This window comes from Cornus florida, unplaced genomic scaffold (genome assembly GCF_030987335.1).
Source record: "Cornus florida cultivar Cherokee Brave unplaced genomic scaffold, ASM3098733v1 CherokeeBrave_3.0.0_Hap2_Chr09, whole genome shotgun sequence".
In the NCBI taxonomy this organism is placed as follows: Eukaryota; Viridiplantae; Streptophyta; class Magnoliopsida; order Cornales; family Cornaceae; genus Cornus; species Cornus florida.
In genome coordinates this window covers 53,054,371-53,067,971 of record NW_026775579.1, presented here as the reverse complement: position 1 = coordinate 53,067,971, position 13,601 = coordinate 53,054,371, and the positions used below count along the sequence as shown (strand labels likewise).

At 31.1% G+C, this 13,601-nt stretch overlaps 1 protein-coding gene and 1 pseudogene across 2 annotated transcripts; both read right to left on the bottom strand.

Annotated features, from left to right (window-relative positions):
• Positions 1-269: 269 nt before the first annotated feature.
• Positions 270-1,121, bottom strand: LOC132272618 (LRR receptor-like serine/threonine-protein kinase GSO2; annotated as a pseudogene).
• A 4,728-nt stretch (positions 1,122-5,849) lies between these two features.
• On the bottom strand, positions 5,850-12,461 carry LOC132273934 (uncharacterized). Of its 2 annotated transcripts, XM_059775044.1 has the most exons (5): positions 12,255-12,461; positions 9,793-9,952; positions 9,596-9,697; positions 9,269-9,454; positions 5,850-6,780 (listed from the first exon to the last, which is right to left on the bottom strand). In XM_059775044.1, exons 3-5 carry the CDS (start codon positions 9,684-9,686, stop codon positions 6,182-6,184), a joined length of 876 nt encoding a protein of 291 aa, XP_059631027.1. In that variant the 5' UTR covers positions 9,687-9,697; positions 9,793-9,952; positions 12,255-12,461; the 3' UTR covers positions 5,850-6,181. The 2 variants fall into 2 exon arrangements, with proteins under 2 accessions (XP_059631027.1, XP_059631026.1); XM_059775043.1 differs by lacking the exons at positions 9,596-9,697; positions 9,793-9,952.
• Between the last annotated feature and the right edge of the window lie 1,140 nt (positions 12,462-13,601).

Here is a 13,601-nt window from a genome sequence, read left to right as displayed (position 1 = left end):
TTGGACTTTATCTTAAGTTTTTATAGTAAAAAGTTTTTAAATTTTCATTTTACGATTAATTAAAGAGGAATGAGTAAATATGAAAAGGGTTTTGACAATGATAGTGTATATTAGCTAGAGGTTTTAATAAAATAATCCATGATTAACTTATCTATATCTATATTTATATCTATATTATTATGGAATAATTTTACTTACCTTCTTATATTTCAAAAATTACACTGTCCTCCCTCCTTATATTTCAAAAATTACACTGTCCTCCCTTAAAGTTAAGGTTCGACACTTATCCCATCTGGTGAAAGTCAACACTTTTAATCACATCAGCTATTTTTAACTATGTAATACCACATTTGCCCTTATTATATTTGTAAAGATATTTTAGCCCTTAATTTTGTATTAAAATAACTTATATACCCAGGGAAAAAAAAAAAAAAAAAACCCTTAGAACTCATCTTCATCTTTTCGAAGACAAAGAAAGGGAATGTTACCGTGTTCAGGCTCAGGTAGAGATACTTCAACTGGTTAAGCTAGGTTGAGAGCCGATCCACGGGTCCGATTAATTGGTTCCAAGACAATGAAAGGTACTGTAGTGAAGGAGGGAGTGAAGTGGGTGAGAGAGAACTGGAGAGTGCGTTGTGCTTGAGGTCAAGGCGGGTTAGGGTTTGTGACGCGAACGTCGGGACCGAACAGGAGAGACGATTGTGACCGAGAATGACGTTTGACAACGCCGGTGGACCTGCGACCGACTGAGGAATACTTCCATTGATTTGATTATAACTGAGATCGAGGGTTCGTAGAGCACGAAGCTGATATAGAGTTGCCGGAATCCCACCGGAGATGAAATTCCTGCTGACGGCGAGAAACAGTAGGTTGTTCAATTGAGATAAAGTTTCAGGCAGAGCGCCAATGATCCGACCCGGGACAAAGGTGAACTTGACGAGAGTGGAGAGTTTTCCGATTGCAGGATACAGGCGTCCGGTCAGACCAGGCGAACCGGCCCTCGGGTCACCGAGATTCAAAGCGATGACCCTGTCTCCGTCGCAATACACGCCGGCGAAGTCGCAGGGCTCCGCCATGAAATCCCATGTGGAGAAGAAGTCCGATCCCGGCATGTCTTCTAAGGCGTTTCAAAGCGATGACACCCTGTCTCCGTCCAACCTTTGATTGATATATAGATCAGGGATAATCCATTTGACAGAGAGGGGCAACCACCCTTTGAAACTCCCCCATCTCTCTGAGTAGCGAGCCTCATTCTTAAACTAATGAGTTTTGAAACCCTACACAAAAGCAGAGAGAGGGGCAAGTTCAGAGTTGAGAACGAGAGTAGAGACGGAGGCGACTGGGGAGGCTGAAATGATTTGCCCTAAAATTATATATATATATTTATTTGACCTTGATTGTGATTTAGAAAAAATAATTTAATATACTTTACTTTTGGGAAAAAAAAAAATAATAATAATAATAAAATAATTTAATGTGATATTAATAAAATATTAGGGACAATATGTAATTTTAAAAAAATATATTCTTTATGTGATATTAATAAAATACTAGAGGGTGTTGTAGTCATTCAACATGGTCAATGGCCGGAATAAAATGCCGATCAGGTTGGGGGAGGTCAGTGTAATTTTTAAAACGTTAGAGGTACTGTCTATAATTAGACCTAACTTCAGAGGAGGTAAGTTAAATTATCCCATACTATTATTAACGTGCAAAGTTTGTAAAGAGTTTCAGTGTTTCAGTATTTATTTATTTATTTATATAAAAAAATATTTCTTAATTGATATAAAAATAATTTTTATAAATAAAAAAAAAATTTCATAATACTCTAAAATCTACCTAATAAAATTTAAATTAACTTATTTACCTATTTATTACTATAATTTTTTTAATAAAAGAAAATTTAATTAGACAATAATTATAAATATAAAAAATATTTATTAATAATATTATTAAATGTGTGAATAGTTTAATGTTTCAGTATTTCAGTATTTATTTATTTATATAAAAAATATTTATTAATTGATATTAAAATAATTTTTAAATAAAAACACTATAAAACTCTAAAATCTACATAATAAAATTTAAATTAACTTATTTATTTATTTATTCTTATGAATTTTTTAATAAAAGAAAATCTAATTAGAAAAGAATTATTAATATAAAAAATATTTATTAATTGATATTATTAAATGTGTAAAGAGTTCAGTGTTTCAGTATTTCATTATTTATTTATTTATATAAAAAAGTATTTATTAATTAATAAAAAATAATTTATATAAAAAAAATTCTATAAAATTCTAAAATCTACCTAATAAAATTTAAATTAACCTATTTATCTATTTATTATTATGAATTTTTTAATAAACGGAAATCTAATTTGACAAGAATTATTAATATAAAATATTTATTAATTGATATATAAAATAAAATATTTTTTCTAAAACTCTACTACAAATTAGCTTTTATTAGGAGTTTCTTATTAAAATTAAATCTAATTAGACAAAGATATATTTAAAGAAAATAAAATAAATTCTATAAAACTCTATTACAAATTACTTATTTTATTTTCAATAAAATTCTATTATGTTTAAAGAGTTTCTATAAAACTCTAACACAAATTATCTATTTATCTATTTATTATGAGTTTTTTAATAATAGAAAATCTAATTAGACACGTATTATTGATATAAAAAATTATTTATTAATTGATATAAAAAGAGGTTTTAAAAGAGTTTCTATAAAACTCTAACACAAATTACCTATTTATTTATTTATTAAGAGTTTTTTTTAATAAAAAGGAAATCTAATTAGAAAAGAATTATTAATATAAAAAATATTTAATAATTGATATAAAAGAATTTCTATTAAACTCTAACAAAAATTACCTATTTATTTATTTATTTATTATGAGGTTTTTAATGTAGGAAAATCTAATTAGATAAGAATTATTAATATAAAAATTATTTTTTAATTGATATAAAAAATAAAATAATTTTTCAAAAACTGTACCACAAATTACCTTTTATTATGACCTTTTTAATAAAAGGTAATCTAATTAGATAAGAATTATTAATATATAAAAATATTTATTAATATATGAAAAGAGTTTTTAAAATATTTTTTATAAAACTCTAACACATATTACCTATTTATCTATTTATTTTGAGTTTTTTTAATAAAAGAAAATATAATTAAACAAGAATATATTTAAAAAAAATAAAAAATATATTTAAAATCTATCACAAATTGGTTGTTTTATTTTATATAAAACTCTATCACATTATCTATTTATTATGAGTTTTTTAATAAAATAAAATTTAATTAGACAAAAATATATTTAAACAAAATAAAATAATTTCTATAAAAACTCTACCACAAATTAGTTATTTTATTTTCTATAAAACACTATCACATATAACATGTATTTATCTATTTATTATGAATATTTTTATTTTCTATAAAACTCTATCACATATAACATGTATTTATGTATTTATTATGAATATTTTTACAGAAAATAAACTGAATTCAAATTAGACAACGATATATTTAAAGAAAATAAAATAATTTTTTAAAAGCGTTTATATAAAATTCTAACACAAATTACCTATTTATCTATTTATTATGAGTTTTTTAATAGAAGAAAATATAACTAGACAACAGTTAAAAATATAAAAAATATTTAATAATTAATATAAAAAATAAAATAATTTTTCTAAAACTCTACCACAAATTACCTTTTATTATGGGGTTTTTAATAAAAAAAAATCTAATTAGATAAGGATATATAAAATAAATAATTCATATAAAATTTTACCACAAATTACCTATTTTAATTTTAATGAAACTCTGTCACAGAAACTCTATCACATTAGAGAATGATATATTTAAAGAGTTTCAATAAAACTCTAACACAAACTGGAGTTGTATCTTGAAGCATTTCATAGTCGTCAAGTATTGCGTGCCTCTCCATTAAACAGACCAAAAGTTTCATACTCTCTATAATTTTAATATGTGTTTTGTTGTTATTTTACTAGTCTATTATTTTAGTATATTGTTTTATTTATACTATATATATTGTGGTATGATTACACTGTCATATAAATATAAAAGTGTTTTAGTCAAAATGCATTTTGATATAATTATGTGAATAAACTTAAAAATGAGATTGTATAAAAATATCCAAAATCTCCGACACATTATACAAAGCAAAATATTTTTTATTAGATACATATTTTTTTTTTTACCTTTCACTACCTCACAAAAACACAAAAAAAAAAAAAAAAACAATACCAAATAGACCCTAAACTTTACAAGAAAAATGATAAACAAATGAAGAAGCAACTCTCCTCTCTCTTTTACCTAAAAAAAAAACTCTCCTCTCTCTCTCTCTCTCTCTCTCATATTTTATTTGAATACAGTTGAAGTCTAAACTCTAATTTTATAACAACATGGATCAATTCTGTTAGAAAACAGAGTCTGACCGATGAAACTTGTCTAACCGTTGAATGAATTATTTACTTCTCTAATTGTTTTTTCATTTATATCGTTACAATGAATTATCTTTCTTTTCCTAAATATTACAACGGATTTTTCACTTTTTTTTTTATTATTGTCTATATTACTGGTCCATTTTTAATTATGCTATAATGAATTACCTATTTTGTTTTTTTGTTTTTGTTTAAGTGCTCTCCTATTCCGACTTTCCTGGAGCCTCCGGTAGCACAGCCAAGAAGTGCATTGTTGAAACTGGGTTTGAATGCCAAGCCGCTCTAGATTCAGGGGCGTTTTTTTTTTTTTTGGGTGAATGTCAAAGGTTTAATATTGAATCACCATATAAAAAGATTTACCTTCTAAAAAATGTATTGCATATAGACAATTTTCTAATCACCATCACATCACCATGCTATGGATCACCATCGTGAATTTGGTTTTATTCGACAAATTTTGGAATTTTCACAATCATGATTATAAGTAAATGAAGGCACTGCATTGAGTAGATGTAAACCTAATATATAATATTATTTTTGCATTTTTTTTTCTACTAGTCTTAAAATTTGACATAAGATTTGAAAGTTAAAGACCCAAAACCACCAAGAGAAAGGTAGATCAATTACATCAAGCTAAGTTTAATGTTTTCATGTTGGAACTTGTTTTAAAATATATAGTTATTTTTATAAAGAATTTTATAATAGTCTTTAAATATATATGTTCCCTATTTTATAACACAATCAACAATATATATATGGTTATTTTTATTTGTTCCAAAAAAAAAAAGTAAATGCAGATTAAAAATTTTCATTTTACACACGAGGTCTCAGTGTAAATGTATGGTTAGCCTATGGTACACACAGTTTATTTAGCCTATGGCACATATAAATAAAGAGAGCTAGAAAAAATTTAGTTATTTTATATATATATATATATATATAGTTCCGTGTTTGTATCCATGGTTTCTAACCACTAGGTTATCTCTACTATACCTTATTAACCATCATTTGGATTTTGCTTTATAAGTGTAACATAAAATAATAATTAAAAAGAAAAAAACTGTTACCCAGCTTTGGCCATGTAAACACAAGTTTTAGGAAAAAAGAATTGTAAAACAGATCGAGTTGAACCCAATACACGAGTTATGGACCAGAAATTGAGATAATGGAATGGTGTGCAGGTAAACGTTTAAGCCATAAAAACCTGGTGCAATTTTTCTCTTGGAAAAAAGCTTGGGTTGTAAGGGAAATTTTATTGCTAAAAAGTACTATAATTTGCAGATTAGTGCAAAAACAGTAATCTATTCAATTAATAAGAAAAAATACACACAGATGCATACACAATCACAGTTGTGATTAACAGAACAAAGTTTTTAGCTTTAAGCCTTTGACAAATGCATCATCATCTTCATATCAATAGCACAAACACAAAACATACAAATAGGAAAAGATACCTCCGGTGATACATATATACAATATTTCATACTCAAACACAAAGTGAAAATGCGCAAGTCAAGATGGTGTTATGGATCCACAAGGCCTTACTATCCAAAGTTACATGCTGATTGTTAAAGTACCCATAAGCTAACAATCTAACTTCTTAACAAAACTACCAAGATGTCCCATTTCTAACATCACACCACAGACCTTAGCACAGTGACTCAATGCTGAAACCAGTAGAAGACTCCTCATTTGCGCACAATACTTGAGATAATGCGTTCACATTTTTCCTCGAGTGCCCTTATTTCTTCATCTAGCCGTGCACCTATTTTATTGAGTGGCTCTATTTCTTTATCTAGCTGTGCACCTTTTTTCTTTATTTCTTTATCTAGCTGTGCACGTTTTTTCTTTATTTCTGTATCTAGCTGTGCACGTTTTTTCTTGACTGCCTCTATTGCTTGATCTTGCTCAGAAAGGGTGGTGAATGTATCATCACTCTCCTTATAGTTTTCTTCAGCCACCTCGTTAGAGTAGTCAAGAACATCCAAAGATAACCTTGCGCCTTTTTTCTTAAGTGCCTTTTTTTCTTTATCTAGCTGTGCAAGTTTTTTATTGAGTGCCTCTTTTTCTTTATCTAGCTCTGCACGTTTTTTCTTGACTGCCTCTATTGCTTTATCTTGCTTAGCAGAGATGGTGAATGTAGCATCACTCTCCTGATCTTCTTCACTTTCCACACTGGAGTCTTCTTCAACCTCTTCACTTTCCACACTGGAGTCTTCTTCGGCCACCTCATCACAATCGTCAAGAACATATAAAGATAACTTCGTGCCAAATGAAGGTATACCTTCTAAGAAACATCAATAGAGTCAAAACATAATTTTGCATTATTAATTCGACACTATATCACTTCATGTTTATTTTTGGAAAATCATAAATTGTAGGTGTGCCTCACATATGGTGAATAGAACGTGATTAATATAGTGGCATGCATTCTATATAATAACAAGTTGGACGTTGGAGGTTCTAATTTTTTTTTTTTCCTCTCTCTCAAGTATGAGAGTAATGGTACAAGTCCTTATCCTCATGTTAAACGGACTCTCCTATTTCCATCAAATGTACTCTTGTCTGCACGAAAAGATATTTCATGGGTAAAGGAAAGAGATGTGTCAGACACACATACTCAAAATTTGGTATTAGAATCCCCTATATGTGATAACAGAAGAAGAAAATATAAAATTTGAGAGCAAAAATCGTTTCCTACTCCTAAGATAAATGGGATTCTCATTATTTTTATTTTTATTTTTGACCATATTCCAATTAATTTAAACTATAAATGAGTATACTTTTAAAGATTAATAGCATTACCAATACACTATTATATACTATTGTGGGTGCAAAATTTCGCTCAACTAATAATGATTGAGAAAAATAAAACACTCACTCAAAAACAATAAAAAAAAAAGTAAGAACGGTGTATAAAAAAGTGTAGAATTGCTTGGATCCTTTCATTGGAGGTCTGGGCCTCTATTTATACACAAAAATTGGTAGAATTAAGGTAGGACTCCCATTACTTGTCCTCCAATTCTTCCCATACATGACTTTCTTTATAAATAGAGTTCTTTCTATTGTATAATATTTCCTACGCAGGACTTACTTTGTATAGAACTTCTTATCAAAGAATTCTCCTTTTATGATAAATCCTTCTATCGATAGGACTTGTTCAATCTTGGAAAACTGGGCTGGATATACCTTGAACTAGTTGGGCTTGAATAACGGGCCGGATGTTTAATGTTGACATGTTGGGCTGATAATCTCTTGATTCGGGCTTCAATAGGGCTGAAGATCTAATAACAATAGTATTGGGCTTGTGAACAGTGATCTTGGACTAGTATGACACTCAATTTGGGTTTGAGCGAGGTGGGCTTCATAAACTCATCAAGGATAAGTTTATATTTATGGTGACGTGGATTATTCTCATTGGAGGGAGATTTTTCCCTCCACAACTATATTATGTCTTTAAACCTGCAAGATGTGTCCATGTACCTAGCTATATCATGCTTGGTGTTTTGGAACATTTTCAAGTCCATGTGTCCTAAGATCTGAAATTTAGGAAGGCCTCACACTCAAATACAAACCATATCTACCAGCTGCGAGACCATGTCAAATTATGTGATCGTTAGGAATTTCAATGCTTGATGGTATATATTCAATAATGCTGCAATGCAATAGAGATGAAGATTGAAAGTATGGCATTTTGACACAAAAGAAAAAATAGTCACATTTCTAAACTATGCGAGTACAACTGATGCAAAATCAATATATTCCCACGTATATGCCCCCAGATTGATCTATACACATTAAATCTGGTGCGCTGACACCAAATCACACTAAAAGCTTCTTCATATTAAGGGTTCTTTTTACCATGTGGAATTCCTTAAAAATTAATATCTTAATGAAGTAACATATAATGTCAAAAACTGGACTAATTAACAATATATATATATATATATATTGTTTTTCTTCAATCTGTAAATAAACTTTGCTCCCCCATTGCATTTTCTTATATTCCTATCAATATTCGAGGCTTTAAAGTATGCTAAGAATTCAGGGGACCAAAAAAAAACAGAAAGAAAACATATATTATGGGCTCTTTTACTATAGGGAATTCAAAAAGGACTATAAGGAATAAGTCAAATCTAAGGATAGAAGAATATGTGTGTGTATAAAAGTTACATATGCTTACATAGACAAGTTTAATTTCTATGCATGTAAATGTAATATATTATAGTGAAAAAGGAGAGTCCATGTCACTGAGTTGTACGCACATCCAAGCAAATACTAGACACATATACTGTACTTATAAATTGCTCTCCTCAAATATATCTATACGAAGAGTATTAAATCATTATATTTCAGCATGCCATATTTTCATTAAAGAATAATTTTGACATCTTTTGTTATAACACAACTTGGAGAAGCAAAAATTTCACTAAACATCCTATTTTGTCATAGAGAGGAGAAACGGGCGAGTTTATGAAAGGTTGATTAAGAGAGATGGTGAAATCCTCTAAGTTGGGGGATAGTCATTGCAAATGAAAATCAAATTCAGAATAAACTATGTTTTCCTCGTTATAATTTTTTTTTACTGAATGTAATAAAATTTATGATTTTGTTTTGTTAGAAGTATACCAACATAACAAAAGAAAACACCTAAAATATTAATTTTCCAACTCATCATGTTACGTATTAGTCACACCCCATATGCCCAATAACTAGCATTAAAACCTTTTTCAAATACAAATGAGTATAAAACAACTTACTGAATTGGTACCCACCAATATGCTTAAGTTGATCCAATTTTTTTGTTACCGACTCTAATTTTGTTGTCATTTCATATATCTCTGCTTGAAGTAGTATAATCTCCTCATCATCTGCTTTAGCAATGTCAAGAACATCTCCCGTGGCACTTAAAAACGCCTTCTTATCTGTTGATGCATTTTTAATCTCCACTTCCATTACCCCTGCATAATTCTTATCATCAAGTCTACTCACTAGCTAATGACCATTTTCAAATCATCATGGTAGATATTAATCACACTTCACATATCCCAATAATAAACATGATAACTTTTTTTAATACAACTAAGTACAAAACTACTTACCAATATGGTAGTCACTAATAATTTCTTCATCTACTTTAGCAATGGCAGGATCATCTATTGTGGCACTTAAAAACGCATTTTTAATCTCCATTTCCACTAACCCTGCATCAATCGTATCGTCAAGTCTACTAGCCAGGAACCATTCTCAAATAAATATGATAACTTTTTCTAATACAACCAAGTACAAAATAACTTACCAACTTGGTAGTTACTAATATGTTATGCACGTTTCTCGTTAAGTTCATCTAATTTTGTTTTTAGTGTCTCTAGTTTTGAAGTCAGTACATCTACATCTGTTTGAAGCATTTCAATCTCTTCATCTGACAAGGACCACCCTCTGTCTAGTAATGGAAGAATCTGACAAGCAACCAAAAGTTAAAAGAGTTTAACTTGGTAAAAATCGGGCAACTAAATAAATAACAAACTTTTTTTTTTTAAAATATATATATATAAGGCGTGAAAACCATTCTAAATGTTACCAAATTTATATAATGGGCTACTATTTAATTGTGAGCAATGTAGGTCTCTATCAAATATATAGTTGAAATTCAATTAGTGTGTACCTCATCAAACACGCAACCTAGATGAGCAACATAGTGGCATTCCTCATAGTAATAAGTTGGATCACAGTAATTTCTCAGTTTCTCACAAAGGTCACAGTAATATTCCGAGTGTTCATCATCATCTAAATTGTCAAGGACGGGAGAACGAGTGAGGCTGAGTGAATGACGGTCATGATGGCTATGCTTAATTGTATGTGGTAATTTCGGAAGGCAGCACAAGTCGAGAGTAAAATCGCATGGCACACAACAGAAGTAAGGTAAACCAAGGTAATGTCCACAAATGCACACATTAGTATAGCCAGTCGTGTTATGGTTGAAGAAAGTAAGAGCATGGCGGTGAAGTTGATCAAATTTGAAAGTGGAGTAGCTAAGCGGAGCACATGCAACATCTATTGCAAGGTCACACTTGGCACACCAGTAGTTGAAGCATGAAACAGAACATTTACATGCCTCGCATGATGAGGAAGGGTAACTATATTTTTCATCCTGGAGTAGAAGATGATGTGGCGGATGAAAGGGGTGTTTGATAAATTGTGGCAATTGAGCGCATGATTCGTGCAGTAAAAACCGGCATTGAAGACAAACATAGACTGCACCATCCTGAATGGATAACTCACAAGCAGAACAGAGAAAACTAAAATTCCCCTTGGTATCACAATCAGAGGGAAGCAGAACATGAGGGTGGGTGAATGTGAGCTGGTTTTCAATGGCTTTGGGTTTCAGAGAAGCGCACCTTACGTCCAGATTAAATTTACACTCAGAACAGCTGTAGTGGAAATGCTTACACTCCCCACAGGCTTTGCAGGAAGAAGTAGGACGTTGAAGTTGGAGAGTGAGAGAGTGCTGAGGGTGAAAGTGATGTGTGATCTGGTGTGTGAGTTGGTCACATGATTCATCCATGATAGCGGGGCAATCTAAACAAACATAGATGATGGCCTTGATGGGTATGGGTAGGTGGCACATGGAGCATGAAAAATCAACATCCTTATTATCCCTATTGCAAGGAAACAATGGATGGGGGTGAGAGAACATCCGCTGCTCCGAGTGATTTTTGGTAGTGGGAATGAGCGTAGCGCATTTAATGTCCAGCTTAAATTTATATTCTGAACAGCTGTAAATGAACTTATCACGCATTATGTAGTTGGAGCACGCATTGCAGGAAGACTCACCTTCTTCATAATAGTGAAGAGTGAGGGGATGTTCCTTGTGAAAGGGGTGTCGCATCTCTGGCGGCAATTTATAACATGATCTGCAGACCCAATAGTTGCATCTTCTGCAACCATAGAAATCTTTGGAGACCAGCACCCCGCACCCTTTGCAAGTGATCAAGCGACAGCTTACTATACTGGCGAGTTACGGGTGCACAGTCCTGCATCGCCTGAGTAAAGGAAAGGTGAAGTGCTTATATGTAGGTGTGCCACTCCAATTGGTATGAAACCTTTTGGGGTAAAGCTCAAGAGCAAAACCGTGCGGGCTCAGGCTAAAACGGACAATATCATACCATGTGGTGGAGTGAGTTGTTACATGGTTTTTGGAACACTTACACAAAATCACTGGTGACACATGTGGAAATTTGGCGGAATACTTCTAGCTGTGGATGAGGTATATCCTCATGCTTTTAATAGAAGGTGTTACAGACATATTTATTCTAACTTTAGAACATTGTATCTTGGTGTTAAGTATAGAAAATTATTTTGGGTTGCAGCTAGGGCTCATAGAGAGTTGGAATTCAATAATGCTATGGCAAAGATACAAAATAATTATCCAAAAGCATGGCAGTGGTTGATGGACCATCCACTTGAAACATGGGCAAGGCATAGGTTTGATGAGAATTGTGATTTTCTGACAAATAATGCAGTTGAGTCATTAAACTCATGGCTTAAGAAGGTGAGGGCAAAACCTATAACTGCTATGTTTGAGGGTATAAGAACCAAGCTTATGAGCAAATTCTCCAAAAGGTTTCAGAAATCTGCTACTTAGGATAATTTTGTAGTCCTAAAAATTAGAAACAAGTTGAATTGAGTTATTGAAAAGGGAGGGACATGTCAATTGATTTGGCCAGGTGGTGACTTTTATGAGGTAACAGAGGAAAATACCTTCAAATATATTGTCAATCTTCATAGCAGAACTTGCTGTTGCAGGGAATGGTAACTCACTGGTGTGCCATGTAAGCATGCAGCAATATGTATTACATGGAGAAGAGAGAATATTGAGGAGTATTGTCATGAATTCTTTAGTAGGTACACTTATGTAAAAGCTTACAAAAATATCATATATCCCATGCACCATGAGACTTTATGGGATGAAGTTGTTGGGAAACGTGCAAGTTTTTAAAACTTTCTGAGGGATTTGCAATCATAGATCTTGATTCATTACATGGAGACAAGTTTTATGCAAAGATAAATAAAAGATGATGCATAATTCAATAAACAGATTGAATACTTACATCAAAGGTCTGAGTAAACCTTTTGAACTTTCCTCTAAAGTGAATGTTCTCACTTATTGTAGATCCCTTTAACAAGATCATTTCTCCTTCTTTTTGATTATTATCTTCCCTTTAGGAATCACCAATATGCCTTGATGAATGATCTTGGAATCTAGGCTAGTGGTAGCCTCCTTTAGAAGAGAAAACAAAACCCTAAAATCTAGAGAGAGAAAGTGTATTCCTTTTTCTTGTTCTCAAAGTCACACCTAAAATATACATGAACTCATGTATATATAGGCAAAATAAAAATAAGAATAAGGAAACAATAAATCATTCTCCATCTCTAATTCAACTTTCTTAATCCTAACATGACTCCAATATCAACTTGGGCTATTGGTGAGAATCCTTTTGGGCTTACTATTTTCTTGGCTCCTATAAATTAATAATTGGTCCGGTCCATTAAACCATGGACCCAATTCAATTAATTCATAAATTAATTTCTACTCCACTAAAAGAAATTAATTGCACTCCAATTAAATAGTAAATAACCTCTAAGTCAATATTGCACTTTGACCCATCTATACTTAATTATTTATCGGATAATTAAAGCCATCAATCCGACAACATAATTAATATAATTATTTTGTTACCTTTGATTATTTCCGGCTTGATCACAATAAAATATTTATTTGACGAAAAATAATACTAATTTATTAAATAAATATATATATAAAACATTTGTCTAAAACATACGAAGGCCTTCGAATTTAATTTGTGATCAACCATAATCAAAACAAAATAAATACAAATAGCACTGATGCAAATATTGAGAATATAGACCTCTAATTATTAATTACATAACTACCCAAAGTGTCGATCTAAGGATCCCGAGGTATCCGCCGAACAAATCAAAGTAATTATTAATTAATAAAAGAGTCTATACTTCTCTCATGCTTGAGAGTCAAAAGTCATGACTGTGATAGAGAGCAATTGCATATGACAGCTCTCGCAATATATC